At 42.5% G+C, this 19,202-nt stretch overlaps 1 protein-coding gene and 1 long non-coding RNA gene across 2 annotated transcripts; one reads left to right on the forward strand and one right to left on the reverse strand.

Moving 5' to 3' along the window:
* Nucleotides 1–444: 444 nt before the first annotated feature.
* Nucleotides 445–19,058, forward strand: LOC147013739 (uncharacterized). The gene is made up of 2 exons (XR_015050499.1): nucleotides 445–658; nucleotides 9,526–19,058. It is a non-coding gene; the product is annotated as an uncharacterized LOC147013739 (long non-coding RNA).
* On the reverse strand, nucleotides 15,714–19,174 carry LOC147013740 (uncharacterized). Its single transcript, XM_085850913.1, has 4 exons — nucleotides 19,060–19,174; nucleotides 17,945–17,993; nucleotides 16,419–16,541; nucleotides 15,714–16,154 (listed from the first exon to the last, which is right to left on the reverse strand). The coding sequence occupies exons 1-4, from the start codon at nucleotides 19,172–19,174 to the stop codon at nucleotides 16,100–16,102; spliced, it is 342 nt and encodes a 113-aa protein (XP_085707039.1). The 3' UTR covers nucleotides 15,714–16,099.
* Between the last annotated feature and the right edge of the window lie 28 nt (nucleotides 19,175–19,202).

The following is a 19,202-nucleotide window of genomic DNA, read 5'->3' on the forward strand; positions in this document are numbered from 1 at the left end:
CAAGTACAGGGATGTCCGTGGAGGTCGAGCTCCCTCCCGCACGTTTTCCGTGCAGGCCGAGCTCCCCCCCCCGCACGTTGTCCGTGCAGGCCGAGCTCCCCCCCCCCGCACGTTGTCCGTGCAGGCCGAGCTCCCCCTCCGCACGTTGTCCGTGCAGGCCGAGCTCCCCCTCCGCACGTTGTCCGTGCAGGCCGAGCTCCCCCCCTCCGCACGTTGTCCGTGCAGGCCGAGCCCCCCCCCGCACGTTGTCCGTGCAGGCCGAGCTCCCCCCCCCCGCACGTTGTCCGTGCAGGCCGAGCTCCCCCGCACGTTGTCCGTGCAGGCCGACCTCCCCCCCCCCGCACGTTGTCCGTGCAGGCCGAGCTCCCCCCCCGCACGTTGTCCGTGCAGGCCGAGCTCCCCCCCCCGCACGTTGTCCGTGCAGGCCGAGCTCCCCCCCGCACGTTGGTTGTTTTCCCCGTTTGTGGGTTTCACCATGTGGGACACGGTGTGGGACAAGATCTCCAACTCGTGTGTGTTTTTGTAACGAGTGGACCCGTTGGTCCGATGGACCAAATTTTCATTGGTCTTCCAGCCTTGTTACATCGAACCCACCTGCTGTACTATTTGAGTGTTAACTTGGTATTCCAGATGTGGTGGGGTGAGGAGATGAGATGAGGTGAGGTGGCGTGAGATGAGATGCGGTGAGGTGAGATGAGGTGGTGTGAGATGGGGTGAGGTGAGATGAGATGGGGTGAGGTGAAATGGGGTGGGGTGAGATGGGATGGGGTGAGATGAGGTGGGTGGGGTGGGTGAGATGAAATGGGGTGGGGTGAGATGAGGTGGGGTGAGATGAGATGGGGTGAGGTGAGGTGAGGTGGGGTGAGATGAGATGGGGTGAGGAGATGAGGTGGGTGGGGTGAGGTGGGTGAGATGAAATGAGGTGGGTGGGGTGAGGTGGGTGAGATGAAATGAGGTGGGTGAGATGAGGTGGGTGGGGTTGGGTGAGATGTAATGGGGTGAGGTGAGATGAGGTGGGAGGGGTGAGGGGGGGTGGGTGAGATGAGATGAGGTGGGTGGGGTGAGATGAGGTGGGTGGGGTGAGATGAGGTGGGTGTGAGGTGGGGTGGGGTGAAGTGGGGTGGGTGAGATGAGATGGGGTGGGGTGGGGTGGGGTGAGATGTGGTGGGCGTGGGTGGGTGAGATGAGATGAGATGAGATGAGATGAGATGAGATGGGGTGGGGTGGGGTGGGTGAGATGAGATGAGGTGGGTGGGGTGAGATGAGGTGGGTGAGATGAGATGAGATGAGATGAGATGGGGTGGGGTGGGGTGGGGTGAGTTGAGGATTGATGTCGATTATACATTTGTTATTATTATTGCCAAATGATAACATTCTTATTATGGTTGTAAATATTTTTAGTATTTATGAGTATTTTCTTTGTTGCTGTTATCATTGTTTTTGCTATTTGTTTTTTTTATCCCCGCCAACCAACGAAGTTGGCGGGGGATATAGAAATGGGTTCCGTCCGTCCATCCATCCATCCGTTTTAACTACAAATCCCCTCAAGATAGATTTACGAAATTTGGTCCACGTATCAAACAAGTGGTGAACTGGTGCCTTTTGATATTTTCGAATTGATAGGTCACATGGTTTGGCAGCCATGTTGGATTCAAGAAAAATATTATCTAATGTTTTCTCTGGAATCACATAACCTAACGAAGCGAAAATTTGCAACTATCATCTTCCATCATGTCTGCATACATAGTAAAAATTATGACGTCACAAGTCACATGGTTTGGTGGCCATTTTGGATAGAAAAACACACCTCATCTGATTAACACGAAACTTCACACACATATTCCACTGGAGGATTGGAGGCAGAATGTAAATTTATGATGTCATAGGTCACATGGTTCGTCAGCCATCTTGGATTGAAAATTAAAAAATTTTTAAAATCTTCTTCTCCAGAACGGCTGGACAGATTGAGGTAAAATTTCACATACACTTTCCCCAAGACATCCTTTCAGAAGTTTGTTAATTTATAATTGATAGGTCACATGGTTTGGTAGCCATATTGAATTTACCCTAAAACCTTCAAACATCTTCTTCTCCAGAACGGCTGGTCAGATCAAGGGGAAACTTCACATACATATTGCACACGCTTAGGGAATATAAGTTTGTTAATCCTAATTTACTATGGCGGGGGATATCAAAGACTTTGTCTTCAACGGATGCTAGTGATAATTACAATGCCATGCTGTGGTAGAAAGACCTGTTGAACTGCTCTATACACCTTAACATGGCGTGCGTTTAAAACATGGGAATTCTTCCTGGTTCTTTATAGTTAATTAGGAAAATAAACTCAGGAGATCATGACTATCATTTTCATGTATCACACTTCACATCAAAATGCTCCAGTCGAACTCCACAAGAAACATCACACACATACATACATACATACATACATACATACATACATACATACATACATACATACATACATACACACATACATACACACATACATACATACACACATACATACACACATACACACACACACACACACACACACACACACACACATACACACACACACACACACACACACACACACACACGTCCTTGAATTGTAAGGATTTGTTTTTAATTCAGTCTCGTTATTATTCTGCATATTTATGTACAAATGTTTGTTTGAGAAATCTTTTTATTTCGCAGTTATTCAAATTTTCATCTCGGGGGGGGGGGGGGCAAAAAGACCCCTTTTGCCCGAGGGACCACAATACCATCAGGTCGCTCCTGGAAGGGTCATTATTCATGAACCAAACTGTGAAATTTCGTTCTTATTGCCTCCTTCCAAGGGCTCTTTTCAGAATCTTCACTGAACCTCTGCCACTCTGCTGGCCTCCACTTGTAGCTCGTTTGTAGTGATATTTCCTAGAATAATTTTTAGCTCACCTGGAACGTAGTTCCAGGGAGCTTATGGGATGGTGCATCGTCCGTCCATCCTTCCACAAATACTTTCAACTTATTCTCTGAAACTGCACATCTGATTTTGATGAAACTTTACCACAATGTTCATCACCGTGTATGTACTAAAGTTTGTTCACGGCATTAAAAAGAAAATCCTATCGGAATTTACTTTCTTCTCCGTTACATATTTTTTGGGTCATCTATGCCTACCAGTGGTTCCCTTGTTATCTTAACCAGCCTCCACCGGGTGAGTGCCCAGGGGTGTTGCCCCTATGTTTGTGTTTCAGCACCATGTCTGGACGCAATGCTTTGGTTGCAATGTTCACACTTGACAGGATCATCTTGTCATACATGAGCATTTTATGTTTATTTTCAAGGATCGGATTTGGTTTATGTTTCCATGATTGTTCTGGGACCGGGATGTTGAAATGTTTGCAGATGTGCCGGTGGATTCCTCTACAGACGCTGTCATGTCTTTCTGTGTCAGGCTGTTCTGACATGAGTTTTTACATCCCGAAAGGACGTGACTGGTACTTTCTGTTTCTTCCCCACAAAACCTGCTCTTGTCCGATTGGCTCAATCCCAACATTTTCTTAAAGGCATCAGTGCCGTGTCCTCGGTCTTGGGCGTTGATGACCACTCATTCTCCATCCAAATTCATTTGACCTTTTGTTAGCCATTCCCAAGAGCCTTCCTTGTAAATCCCTACGGTGTGGGGTACATTGTGAGAATTTAATCCCACCGCTTCTGCCACGTTTCTTTGAAATCAATCTATGCAAGTATCAATACCTTCCTGAATCTGATCATCACCCCCCTCTGCTATCCACCTTACCTCCAAGTTTTGTGTCATCTGCAAATTTGGAAAAACCTACACTTCACCCCCACTATCCAAATTATTGATGTAAATAATGAATAGTAATGCCCGAGTACTGATCTGTGAGGTACCCCGCGACTTACATCCTCCCACTCACAGCCACTTTGCTTCTGACCACTAAGCCAGTTTGAAATCCAATTAGCTACCTGATCAGCCACTCCACAAGCCCTCACCTTGCCTAACAACCTCCGATGTGGTTCCTCATCAAATACCTTCTTAAAGTCGAGATATACTATGTCTACTGAAAATGTCGAAAGAAAAAGTGAAAACCGAAAAGTGCAATTACAGGCACACTTTAAACATTTTTAATGAATCTTCTCCTCTTTTTCTCATCGTAACCTGCATCCCTTGTTTGTCTTTCTCCGTCGACTTGCTCCCTCCACCCTGATATTGGCGTTTTCCCCTTCCTCCTGCTGTTCCCCTTGTTATGTTGAGTCCTGGTCTGTCCTGTGTCCTCGCGCTTCCACGAGCCTCGATCATGTTTTTTTTTATTTAAAAAAAAATGCAATTAACATTGAGGTCGCATGACATTTGTAACGATTTTTTTCATTTTACCCCCAGTGCAAGCTGCAGGAAATGGGATGATAGGGGTCAAAACAGAAGAAAAAAAAATGTTTTACTCAAAATTTGATATTGGGTCATTCATGGTGGAACTGTTTTCCATATTTCAACTTTGTTCGAGGTGAGAAGCGTGGCGATTTGTGATGATGCGCCATCGACTTCCAGATTTATTTGGCTTTTGATAAAATAATCGACTGGACCCCTTCCATATTCACGAGCCTTCTTTATTTTAAATACAGAGGGTAAAAACTTTTTCAAAAACTGGGGGCATGGAGGTGACATTTGAGATGGCAGAAGAGATCTTTCAGAGCCAATAAGGTAGGTATGATGAATGCAGAATGGAGAACAGTCTGCGTGAACAAGGGTTGTAGACAAAGCAAAAACTCAAGATCATCTCGAATGGTCCCCAATCCAAAGCCATGATCTTTTCTACCCTCGTTCACCCACCGCAATCCCTCCTCCTTCCAAGTTTCCTTCTGGATCCACCTTGTCCACCCCATTCCTCCCTAGACCCATTGTTGTCCAACTCGCCACCCTCTATCTTGTCCTTCAACTCAGCTGTTCGTTCCACCCCCCCCCATTCCTTCTCTGTACCGTTCTGTCATGCTGCATCCTAATCCGTTCAGTGTTACACCTCTTCCATGAGTCTTGACTGTTAAAAAAAAAAACGAAACAAATAAAAAAAGCCTTTGTTGGCACAAAACACCTCTTTTGCTCTGACAAGGGGTTAACTGCCAAAACATCAGCATCTCCTTGCTTCCAAAGGTAGTTATGATACTTCGATGATCGTTCTGCTGATCCCATCCCATGTATGAGAGACGGTTCAATTGTTGAACTCTACGAGCCGATTCGTGCATGATGATTCCCTAATGCTTAAAACTTTTTTTTTTGAAAGAACGAGGTTTGCAATAATTTGCTCTCTGACAAGTGAAGTTCATACTGAAGTGCTTTGAGGTTCAAGATGATTACATTCAAAGAATAAAAAGAACAAGCTCAAATGAGCTAAGATCCTCGTCCTCTTAATGATGACGTCATAAAAACGAATATGACGTCATTGTGATGTATCAGGTTTGCGATAAATTATTCGTGCTAATGCCCGGCTTGATTCCCGCAAACAAAATTCAAACAGCAGTGATGTGGGGGGTCTGAGTGCATTGGGGGATCCTGATGAGTTGTGGAGTGCCTTCAAGGCAACCGTCCTTGATGTTGCCGTTGGATGTCTTGTAACTCACTTTCAGGTGAAGAAGAATTTTTTCTCTCAAGGGACATTGGATACCATTGACCAAAGTTGCAGGGCCAGGCTTAATGGCAGAGCTGAGTTGTACAGGGAGTTGAGGCATAAAACTGTACGTGTACTGAGGATGGAAAAGGAGGTCTATGCGTGAGGAATCTGTGAGGGGGAAGAGCATCACCCGTGGTCGTGATTCTCATCGTCCATACAGGGAGTTCACGCATTGGGTTTCTCCAAGCCCATCCCTCGATGTGCTGCAGTTAGAGCGAAGAGTGGTAGGCTCTTGACAGAGGAGTCTGAAGTGAAGTCCCGCTGCGTCGGTTACTTTGAGCGGTTGTACCAGGCTGATCCACCAGCTGTCGAGGTGGATGTCAGGGGTGTTACAATCCTTATTGCTGACTCTCCCATCAACTGTGATCAACCTTTGTTTGTGGAAACACAGGCTGCGGTGAACCGGTTGAAATGAGGTAAAGCTCCAGGGATCTGTGGCATCCATGCTGAACTCAAGGCTGGTGGAAATGCCGTACTCATGTCATTGCATGCAGTACTGTGCTCTGCCTGGAATACAGGCATCATCCTAACTGACTGGAGGAGGGGCCTTGTTGTCCCTCTCTGGAAATGGAAGGGTGATCGCCAGGACCAGAACAACTACTGAGGGGTGACGCTGCTCTCAGTGCCGGGCAAGGTCTTTGCTCGGAAAATTTTTGATCGGGTTCGCCACCATCTGCTTGAGCACCAACGCCCAGAGCAGTCAGACTTTACATCAAAGAGGTCAATGATTGACTGTATCCTTGGCCTTCGGGTCATCACCAAACACAGACAAGAGTTTCAGCAGGGGCTGCTTGCAGCCTATGTTGATCTCTGTAAAGCGTTTGATTCAGTGAATCGGGATGCCTCTGGAGGATTCTTGGTCTTCGTGGGGTGTCACCAAAACTGATCAATCTGATATCTGAACTATACTCTGGTATTGTGTTGTGAGATGTGATGGATATGTGGATACAGATACACAATGTTAGTACAATTTTAAAACATTTATTGAACAAACAGATTATATGTGCCAGCACAGGAGATTCTGGACAGACAAGTTTACTCCAGATCTCTCAACATAACCGGAGAATCTTCGTCTTGATATAGTTTCCAGTAAGACACAGTTTTTATAATTTTCTGACACCAACGCCAGTTCGCCCGGTCTTGACAATTTCCAGGTGAACCTTATCTTCAGTCTTCTTTGAAAGCTCCTGCTTAAATGGTTGGAACACATATTCAAACCCGGACATATTAATCGCACAGAATGCTCGAATGACGTCAAACGCCAACCCTAATGGCCATTAAAACAAGTTTCCAATATGTAGGTTAAAAGTCAGTCTGCTTCTCCGAAAACTGGGAAGATATATTATCTTGAAGCGACCAGAGCTTCGTGAATACATCTGGACACCTTTGCAAATCCACATTCCAACTTGTTTATGTCTGTTTTAAAAATTCCTTTAGATAGCTTTTAAAATGATAGGCAATTCTTCTTATATTCAACCTGATACAAACTGTAATCGTCAGGTGATCTATCCATACAAAGGAAAAATATAATTATGTTAATTGCAAATGGATACATACTTAAAACTAGAATGGGCACTGGGTAGAGCGCATACCTTCGCCTCCGCTACTTTTTTGTTCTTGGCATGAGAGTGGGGGGAACAGAACAGTGAACATTTTGGTGTTGGTTTCATGCAAATCGGTTTTGATTTGACCGTGTGATGACAAAAACCGCATATTTTGAAAGGTCGTGACCCCACTGACCTTTGACCCCCAACCGCTAACAAGGGTAATGACTTAATTGTGTCATGTCGCCCATCACAAGATTGGGCAATGAATTCTGAACATTTTGGCATTGGCTGCATGCCAATTAGATCAAAATTGACCGCGCTATGGTAAAAATACGAATTTGACCTTTCCGTGACCTTGACCTTTGACCCAATCGCTCCCAAAATCTAATCAAATGTTCCTTGGATAATAACCCATCATCCCACCAAATTTCAAGCGATTTGGTTTAATACTTTCTGAGTTATGCGAATAACAAACAAACACACACACACACACACACACACACACACACACACACACACACTCACAAATAAATAAATAAATAAATAAATACACAGCGACCAATACATAACCTTCCGCAGAATGCGAAGGTAAAAAAAAAACACACAACATTTATGAATTTTTAAAACAGGCTACATGGGCAATCTTTGAATGAACATCTCATATTCCAAAGACATTAGCAATCTATGTACAAATCATCTTTCCCAACTCTCCCAGCCAATAAAGTTCCATTACTTGCTATTTTCCTTTGGAGGTAAACAGCGATGCAAGGATAGAGGTGCTGATCCAGCCTGGCCAGACAAATGTCACACACCTCATGCTGCCCTGGGTATCAGTCTTCATCTTCTTCCACATATGGCTTTGACACCTGGGCATATGTAGTACCTCCAGGAAAAGGGCAGTGTTGTCTCACTGTAACATGACATTTCTTGATCAGGATCAGTTTGTTTGGTTTTTCTTCTTCGGCATTTTAAGAAACTTGTGGCATTTCTCCAACCAAGAAGAAACAGCAACCACAAGCAATTTATTTCAGAAGTCCAACGCCAGCTTGCAGAATAGTATCTCTCCTGAGCCTCCTTTCCCAGCATCATTTCACAATCAGTCATGTTGAAAAGGTAACCACGTTTTATCAAACTTTGTGGATGAAAGTGGGCAGGGAGAATATGTGGAGAAGAGTAGCATCTCATGCAAAGTACTGTTGCCAAAGCCCCTCACACCACATATAGTGAAGCCGGAGGCATATTGGCACGAAGTGGTCAGGGTGGAGAAGAGTGTAGAGAGTAGGAAGTCTCGAGCACAAACTGCTTTGTTGCACCCCACCACCATTGTCCACTCTGCATATTCCAATGTCATAATCACAAGGAATTCGTTATTCAGATATTTCATTTCTTGATTCCAGCCATAAAAGGCCAGGATGTGTTGTTGTTGTTTTCTAAATAATGATATACCACTGACAAAGGACAGCAGGATCGATGATCGTCTCAGAGATAACATCTGCCCATGGTCATATTGTTGTGGGCCGGGTATTGGCTGTGAGCACGACCGCTAGGTGGAGCAGTAGGGTCGACTCTACCGAACACCCGGAACTTAGATCGTACCTTTCGGATAACTCCGACAGGTATGGGTCCCTTACCGGACTGCGAGTCGTCAATAATTACACCACGTGGTACAGGGTTATTTACCAATCTTCAAAATACCTAGAGGTCCACGTGGCGAGTTACCGAGTACTCACACCCTCGTACGAGTCGAGCCGTTAGCGTGCCCGACCCGTGCACAACCCGAGCAGATGGTTGCCGAAGTTCCGTCGGTCCAAACGTACATTTACAGTGGCAACAGCCTTTATCATTCGCCAACACGTGTCACGCTAAGCCAATGGAAGAAACACAGCAACAAACTGATACATTTAACAAATGTATTTATTTATAAAGGGACAGGGGAGCACACAAGAAGGCAGATTATCCGACTATAGAGGGAATAGCAATTTATGTACAAGCACTTATGCAGTTTTACTAAATGGACTGGTGCCACACACACACACACACACACACACACACACACACACACACACACACACACACACACACACGAACCGGTGGCCGCAGCCTTTATTGAGGCCTCCAGCTTAGAGGGAAAGGCGAGCTGAAGACCAGAGCCTGCCTCGGACCTGTCCGCCTCATGTGGGTACGTTGAGCTGGCGGGTGGCGGGACTCGGACCTTTCGCGTGTGAGGCGAACGCGACAACCACTCGTGTCAGGCAAACGCGTTCTCCACTCGTGTCACCCGTTTCTCTCTCCTTGTTCACCGACAGAGACATGGCGTGCAACCCTTGCGGTTCTTGTGGAGGAAGGATCTCTCAAGCTCTCCTCATTCACCGACAGAGACAGCGCGCAACCGACTTGCGGTTCTGGTGGAGGAGGAGGAGGATATCTCTTCGTCCGATCGTGCCGCGCCCTTATTCACCCTTCTCCAGGGGGGAGGGGACGCCTCCGCCCTCCCTCACTGGACGGTTTTGGCGCGCAGAATCGCTTGTCGCCCTGTCACTGGCCAAAACGAGCGGCAAGTCCGTCGATTGGCCCGGGGGCATGGTGACGTCACGCAGACCCCTTTCTCACAGTCGCGGGCTCTGATTGGCTGAGCGGCAGCCACCCCACCTGTAGCACGCTGATTGGTCAAGGGCTGCCGCGAGGCTCCTCCTTGAACTCCGCCCACCATGGCATCGGCGTGAGGAAGCGAGGTGAAGGTGAGGGTGATGCTGGCACTGTTGTGGTTGATGTTGGTGGTGTAAAAATAAAAGAAAACCCTGACTTATCAAAGCAACTTCGCAGCACATGTACATTTAATTACCCATTAGACACGGGACGGGGACCCTAACTAAAACACATAGTTACCGATATAACTGTTCTATAGGACCTGTATGTTTGTGTGCTCATGGCTTCCAGATTCACAACAATATAACATGCTCATTCCAAATTGCCCATGTATTTTTCAAACTTCAATGTTGCACAGATCATTAAATTCTCTCTCTGTATTGGAATTCTCATATGGGAATGATGCTTGAACAACCATTGTAGTGGCCATGGCTGCTCTCTTTAAACAACGAGTAAACAATGAAGAGAAGACAGTTATAGTACATTTGAAGAGTACAATAATAATCACAAGCATTATTATTCCAACAAAAATCCAATGAAATAATGTTGCCCATGTATTTCCTTCAGCCAATGCCAAACTTTAATCTTTTGTAATCATATAATTATTTATCCTCTGCCTTAATTTTGACATATTGACCAGTATTTCTGGTCTAAATTACCAGAAATTTAAATTAATTAAAAATAAATTAAAGTAATATTTCTAAATTACCAGAGGTTCATATTTACTTTGAGTAAAAATATTTTGTTGTATTTCTTAAATTACTAAAATGCTAACATGAAATTTGTGTGCATGTTATCGTTACAATACACAACTGGTGTGCAGAACATCAATTCAAATATTTCTTCAGTCAAGCACTAAAAATTTTCTTTTACTTCATTTCCTCTCAATAAAATATACAAGCATAATCTGTCGTTTGTCAGATAATTTTATCCTTGCCTATGGCACACCTAATTAATCCCAAAATCCTACAGAATGTTGACCAAGTTCCCAATATTTCTAGTCATAAACAATCTCATGAGTTCAGTCTCAGATAGGCATTGCATCATCATAATCTTATTTTCCTTTCATCTATACTTCATTAGTTACTTAAAATCAACAGATATTGCTGATAGTCATCATTATCATGTCAATATCATTACAGTAGTTATCCATCCTGATTTCACATTACATATTTTCCAGAAAACATCAAAATCATCGTTTTGATCTCTCAATGAGTGATGCATGAAATTTGTGTGATCATTGTCTTGGTAATGATCTTCTTCATGCAAATTGCAAGCAAATTAGCCATACATTTTACAATAATCATTTTAATACAGACAGTAAAACTACTACAAGTTCTTCACACCTTCCTGTTACAATTTTGTAAGCCACATGGCATTCACTTCCTGATGCATAGTCCAGGTAGATTTAATCTATTTCACAAAACCCTTCAGAAGGACTTGTATACTGGATTTATTTATTTTATTTTTAGAGTCTTGCCCCCCCAACTTGACAATCAGAACAATTCCAGAATCCTCACAACCAAATGTTGTTAACCTTTCATTCTATCAATTGCTTTTACTTTTGGTGTTACAGTTGAACTGAACTCTGACCCTCAACATCAACTCAGATTCGTATACAATCTACACCCCCGATTTTTAAATTTTTTTTTTAACATTTGCTGGTCAGTTTGATATCGATCAGTAACCCATCAGTAAATCATTTTAATTTGGTTTTACCAGCCTCCTACCTCTACATCACATCTTTGATCTCTGCATCATATCTCCCATGATCTAATTTACCTAAATTCGCACCTTACAAGGATTTCCAAGGAAACCCAACACAGGTGGAGGCCATTCAGCCCACCATATCTACACGAATACCATACTAGCTTATCAACACAACATCCAAGGAAGACAATACAAAAAAAAAGTTTTTAAATTAATGAGATAAAAATATTTTTCTCTCTTCCCCTCAGGAGAGGGGGCATGGGCTTGGTTTAAACACACATCAACCACACAACCCTCCTTGACAGGACCCTCACCAATAGCACTCCATACACATGCACACAATCACCCATCAATGCTCAAATTACCTAAAAGTCTTATCAACATCCCTATACACCTCTATCGCCATAGCTTCCAGGTACCTATCTAATTCTAATTTAAACTTATCTACTTTTTCTGCTGCCACTACCTTTCCAGGGAGACCATTCCATGCATTAACTACTCTCTGAGTAAAAATCCCCGACCTCACTACCGTCTTAACTCTCCTCTTCTTTACTCTCAGGCTATGGCCCCTGATATACTGTACTTAAAGAAAGCCTTGCTATTATGTTTAATATTCTTAGCCATGTCCTTCTCATACTCTCTTTCAGCTTACCGAGTTATTTCCTTAACCTGACTGGCTGTTCGTGGTCAGTCTCGGATAGACGTTGTCTCTAACATGGTCAAATCTTACTATACATCTCATTGTGACTACATCAATTATATTATTTATCAAAACTTTTCAAATCATGGACACAAAAGTTCATTGTTCTCTCGTGATGTCTCCATTGCAGATTCTCATTTTCTTTCACTTTAATGAGCACAATGTTTTCCTCTGGACCGAGATCATAGCAGTCTTTGATTGTTGCTTCAAGCAAAATGTTATCGAACTGTAAATGAGATACTCTCACAATATTTGTTAGTACAACACAAAATGTACGTAACCCATTTGATTCGTGTTCACCAGGGGGGGTTGACTCAGCCTGCCATCCTTTAGAAGTCGGCAAAATGAGTACCAGTGTGTACTGGCCGAGGGGCACTGCATCAGCGACATAGTCGCGCTTCCAAGAAATGATAGCTACCCCGGCAGCTAAGCTGCCATACGCAAGAAAAAGCAGAATGCATGCTTGTTCTGTAGTTCGCAACTCCTTGGTATGCACTCCTAAGTCCCCGCGCATGCGCAATAATCTATCTATATACTGAATTACTAAAACTCTCATCTTGTATGTATGTTCCCGAAATACAGCCAAAACGGTACACGTTAGCACAAAATTTTAGGGCTACCTTACTCACCATTCTCATGCGGTGTGCAGTATCAAGTTTCGTTCAAATCGGCAATGAAAAAAATATTTAAAAATCAATTCCCGATTCAGTCAAATACTCTTCGGGAGAATTTGATCAATGCAAACAACCTCAGCAGTATCGTTCTCTGGAGCTATCTTTTTTTCTCTCGAAATGATTTTTTCCATTAACCGACGTCACAATGGGAACCCAACGGCGTGAACAATCCATTCGATAAATAAGTACGTGCATCACTGACACACTACTTACTGCTCTTCCGGATAGCGATCACACTTCACGTATTTACTTCACGGCTATTTGGTGTTAATTTTGTGACCTAAAAATGACAAATCTCTCTCACACTGATGTTCCAAAACCGTGAGCAATACCAAAGTATTTTGCAACTCTGTATATAGTCATTCACGTCCTGGTTATCCATGAAAAAATATCTTTCCTTCAACGCGTGATGTCATTACGTCTACATTGTTTTTTTGTTTTTCCCTTCACTTCCTCATCTCTGGGAATGTATTTATTTTTAATTTGTGGCCTTAAATTGTAGAGATGTTTGAGATTAAAGCGTCACACCACTTGGAGTTAACCTTACAAAAGTGATTTTAACATCTCTTAACCACAACATCCTCCCAGACAACATACACAACACAAACCGGTGACACAACAAATCAGTGGACGAATGTTCCTTCGTGTGGGCAAACAAGGTGAATAATCTTCGAAATCTTGAGAAAATCGTTCCCGATTCATTTAATTTACGAATTTTGGTCAACAAACGACACATTCGCATAACGAGTTCATTATTGGGCATCAACACGACGCAGTACACCACAATGCAGTTCAGTATACTGTATATGACGTCATATTTGCTGAACCTTTTATTATATTATATATCATTTTAGGGGCATTTTCATCCCTTTCGCACAGACGGCCTGGCGTACCATCTCATAATGGTACCGTACATACAATGTCGGCTCCTTTTACCTTCCCAAAATCATGGAGGCATCAATAATTCCACAATCCATCACATTTATTTCTTAACCCTTATTTATGAAAGATCCTGCCCTCAATTATACATTGTAAACCAACCTAGCATTCAAATAAATCCATCCCAATTCTGTAAACTTACCAATCGCATACGTATTATGTGGACATTCAAATTAATTTATTTAATTGGACTTTTAAACCAACGAGTGCGTGTCCGTACGTGCAAAAAAAAATATATATATATTTTCAAACCTTGAAAAGGCACATACTCAGGTCCCCAGCATCAATTGTGACGTCATATCAAACGAAGAATTGTGACGTCAAGTGTGACGTCATAGCACTGTGTCCTGTAATTGGTTTAGTAAATAAATGGCCATAACTTGGGAACCACTTGTCCGATTAATATCAAACCTTAAAAAAGGCACATCCTCAGGGCCCCAGCAATATACCGGACCAGTGGTTGTCGAGAAACAGCGGTCACAGACAGACAGACAGACACACAGATTGCTGGAATTATTTAAACCAATGTCACAGCATCATAAATCTCAGCGTTACCATAGTGACCACATAACGTTTGACTCGTGGCTAATTAAATCACCCTGTTAGTTTATAAAACGACATCATTTACATGACATTTCTCCGCAGTTTAAAGAAAAATCCTCTTGTTCTTTATGCTGAAAAATTAAAGTCTAAAGAATAGACGTTAAACTCACTCACGACCTCTTGTATATGGTTCGAATCCTGAATCAAAGGTCAATTCTGCCTTCAAGCTGTTACCGAGATTAAAATTAAATGGCATTGTATGTTCCATTTTATTTCATAACCCAGGAATTCCTTTTACTCTGTTAACCAGCCTTATCATTCTTGCATTGTTATTGTTTTTTTACTTTTGACGGCTGAAAAATTATCATCCCATGTCAGTCTTGCGTGCACACAAGAGCAAACACGGTCAAATAATATCTCCAGCTTCAACACTTTATATCTTTGAACCATATTCTATGAATAATTTATTGTCGCATTTTAAATTCATTTCAATTCCACTACCCTCAGGGCATTTCCCTGTCTCACTTCTCATTTGCAATACAATACAACTTATACAGATACATAAACAGACAGGATACAACTAATCATACAAGAGCTCTTAGATCAACAATACACAAATTTTCCTCAGTTTGAACCTCAATCCCAAGCTGGAAGCACAATTCCAACCAAAAAAACCCCACTATTTCTCAATTTCCAACCTCTGTTGGACAATGCCCTATTCTCAACTATCTATGAAACACCCTGTCATCACCTCAACTATCTCTCAACTTCCAACCTCTGTTGGACAATGCTCGATTCAAGTCTGCATTGAAAGTGCCAATGCATACTGTTAAGCCAGGCAAACACCGAAAGTACCAGTGTAGCCAATCTCAACTTCCAATCTCTATTGGATAACAACCTATCTGAGTCTGCATCGAAAGTGCCAATGCAAATTAGGGAACTATCCAGGCATACACCGAAACAGTGCCAGCGCAACCATTAAAAACAGTGGACCCCTCAGCCTGATCAGGACTTTTCGGGACTCCAACAATACCTTTTGAAAACGACACGTATTCTTCAACATCAACATCAATCACTGAACCAGAAACCTCAAATCTATCCAACTCAAATTTCGTTCGAAGCTTGTTGACCTTGAACAAGGAACACGACAAGCCGGCAGCACACACACTCACAAAGATCACTATCTCTCACTTTTTCTGATCTGTGAGCTCATGCCTACCACCAGCTCTTTTAATGCTCATGCATTGGCTCGCCAATTGTAGATACAGATACACAACGTCAGTACAATTTTAACACATTTATTGAACAAACAAACAGATTATAATATGTGCTAGCACAGGAGATTCTGGACAGACAAAACTACTCCAGATCTCTCAACATAACCGGAGAATCTTCGTCTTTATATAGTTTCCAGTAAGACACAGTTTTTATAATTTTCTGACGCTGACGCCAGTTCACCCGGTCTTGACTCATTCGTTTCAAGCGTCTTTCTATGTGTGAGCGTGATGTGTACGTTGACACGCAGTCTCTATGGCATTTGAGCTCGAAGATTCGTCTGCCTGTAATCTCTGTTCAAGCTCTTCATGCATACCATCTTGTCTTGCTTTGCTTGACCGGATGATATTTCGCACTCTGTCTGGACCACCTGTTACCAGGGGGTTTCCAGCTTCAGTTGCATCGCAGGGACTGAAGAAACAGTCTCCCATGGTGATGGAGCCTCAACCTGTAACAATAGAGGTAATTATAAACATCAGTAAACATTTAAGTTCTTTGTTTGTATTTTAAAAAATTCTCAGGAAACAGGTTCCACCCTGTGTACTTTTAAAATTCAATAAAATAGTTGTTTTCAGAGAGATCATGTTAAATAATAGCAATAAAAACTTGCTTGCAAATAATATCGATCATTCTACTGTATCAGAAGACATTACTCTTACTTAAAACTCAGTTCTCCATGTTCCTTTCATTACATTACAAGCCCCCAACTTACTTGATCAGAAACAGTTCATGCTGTGGATCTTCTGAGGTCAGCCATTTCTTCACAACTGTACTGGGGACAAACCGCTCGGCGCAAGTTATTTTCAAACAGTTTTGTTGTTGTTGTATAACTGTACTGCAAAAATGCAAATCGGCACAGACAAATTCAGGTGGGGTTATGCTAATTTGCATATTAATGAGCGAAATTTCAATGTTATCAAATTGTAAGTGGGTTTATCATGACCAGTGACCCTAAAAACATGGGTGTAGACATCTCAACCAGGCTATTTGGATGCTTACTTTTGGAGATATTAAGAAAAATAGTAATTTTGACAATGGCCACCGCTAATTTTCATATTAATGGCTTTCTACAAAAATGCTCAAGGGTGCCAGAGTAGCATTATTGGGAATATTCATTCAGATGGTCTGATGATCACAAAAATGCAGAAGAAACATTGTGCGGACCCTAATGCAAGGTCATCTTGAAAAATGGTGTTTGACATCCGGACTATATTATGAGAATATCATGGAGCAGAATGTTTGGTCGAGAGCAGGGGAAACAAAGGAATGATTATGGCTGGGAACGCAAAATAGGAGAAGGTAAACACCGGGACCAATTGCATGAGATAGGCATGTAATGGGACAAACACCTATATGACCCTTCCATATAATTATGCACCCCGTGTCACACGGGATGAAGGGGACGTAGACACTGCACGCCTGAAACGAAGCAGAGTGTTTAATGAAAGGATAACTGGACATCCACTAAACACCTTTTTTTAAGCAATATCTTTACACCATACTAAAAATATGAACAAAAACAAGTGTTGGGTTTGCTCACAGCTTCCCTACTTAGCAAAGCATGGACTGCCCCTCTCAGCAGTCCCATTTTCAGGGGAAGACATATGTGAGTACCTGGATTGTAGACAAGCTAATCTAGTCCTATCTCAAACAGGAGGGACAAATAGGGATGTTAATGTGAAAGTACGAGAGAAAAACAACTGGAAAAATGAGGGATACAAATGTACACTATTTGCACTGGTACGATCCTAAGTATCAGATGAAAGGTAACTTCCTATATAGAAGGGAAAAAGATGATCACACTCCCTGATATAGGACAAATTTTGCCTCACTATCTAAGGGGGTAGAACAAGTAACTATTGAAGGACAAATTACTGGGCCAAGGACAGATACAAGGATATGAATGAATAATCTCATGGAACCCCAGGCATTATTAAAGGTACATATCCATGACGTGGTACAACATGTAAGGAAGGTAGCTGCAGAGTAACATGGTTATTTTAAGGAAGGAGGGTTTGTATCTTGGTTAATGGGAGTGTTTGGTGGAAGAGGAACACGGATACTCCACATATTGATTGTTGGGTTATGGATATTCATCGCTATTGTTGTCATCATCATATGCATAAAAGTAATGATCGGTGTGTGTGTGTGTGTGTGTGTGTGTGTGTGTGTGTGTGTGTGTGTGTGTGTGTGTGTGTGTGTGTGTGTGTGTGTGTGTGTGTGTGTGTGAAAATTTACCACAGTAACAACGAGAGTGGTGCGTGAAGTCTCCCTGGACCAATGATCTCTGAAGATCCAGAAAATGAAGAACTTGGTATAAAATTAAGTCGAGACACCGTGACGGTGGTATCTTTTAGAAAATATGAAAGTACAGACACTTGTGCCTTTGGGAATGACAAAAACCCAGTTGAAAGAATTGAACAATTATTGCTAAAGAATCAGAAGCAGATGGATGATTGTAATAAAGAGATATGGAATGATAGAAATACCTTTAAAACTTCAGGGGGAAAAGAATTTGAACGGCTTGCCCAAATTCAATCTGATTAGTATAATTGAAAAAGAAATTGCCCATTGGGTATATGTTCGGTGTGCATATGGTTCTTTTTTTTCCAAAATTGCTTAGGCGCCCCATCTCTGTGGAGGGGAGGTGGTGGCACCCTGTTGAGTTGCATCCACTTGCCAGGGTGTTAACCCAACACAGAGCGCAAGTCTTGGTGACGCGGTGGAAACGAGCCTGCTGCATGCCAAACGACAAATTTAGATTTTCAGTCGATTTGTTCTTCCAGAGCAAGCTCTTTACTTTGTTCTGTTTGAACAAAAGGGAGAAACTGTGGGAGCTGGATTATTAAATTGAATTTATAATCATGTAAAAAGCAAAATTTACTTTGTTCTTTTATTAAATTATTGAATTAACTTGGTTTAGAAATGATTTATGAGTAGAGCTGATAGACATGCATGCTGAAAAAGCTAAAATATACATGCTGAATGAGCTTGCACAGAAAATACACACATTATCTTTACTTTAGCCCCAATAACCTATTGTTGTCATATCTGTTAAATAAACTCTTCACCTGCGATCAAGTAGTCAGCAGAATGAAACAATGACTCTCTCTTACCCATCTCCTTGTATCAGAAAAACAAACTCCAACCATTGTAAGCGACATATTTGACAGACTAATACCATTGTATGTGGCATATCTGATATCTTGGTGAAAACTGTATATAAACGCTCAGAAATTCCCTGTACCCTGAAGCCTTCAACTCCCAATACCATGGGGAGTTTGAAGTCCTCATTCTGTGCACACAAGTGTCTTTTTGTTTTATTTGAATAAACGGATGGTATATGAACTTACTTGATTCCTTTCCTTGAGGTAGTAGGCCTCGGCCCCGACAATCGCCAGACTGAGGCCCCTGGAGTACCGGGGGAAAGTGGACACAGCGACAAGCTGCTCCGGCACATGCTCCCATGCCCGACTTGACTTACAAACGATCCCAT

This window comes from Eptatretus burgeri, chromosome 13 (genome assembly GCF_056783735.1).
Source record: "Eptatretus burgeri isolate ZD-2024b chromosome 13, Ebu_testis_v1, whole genome shotgun sequence".
NCBI classification, from domain to species: Eukaryota; Metazoa; Chordata; class Myxini; order Myxiniformes; family Myxinidae; genus Eptatretus; species Eptatretus burgeri.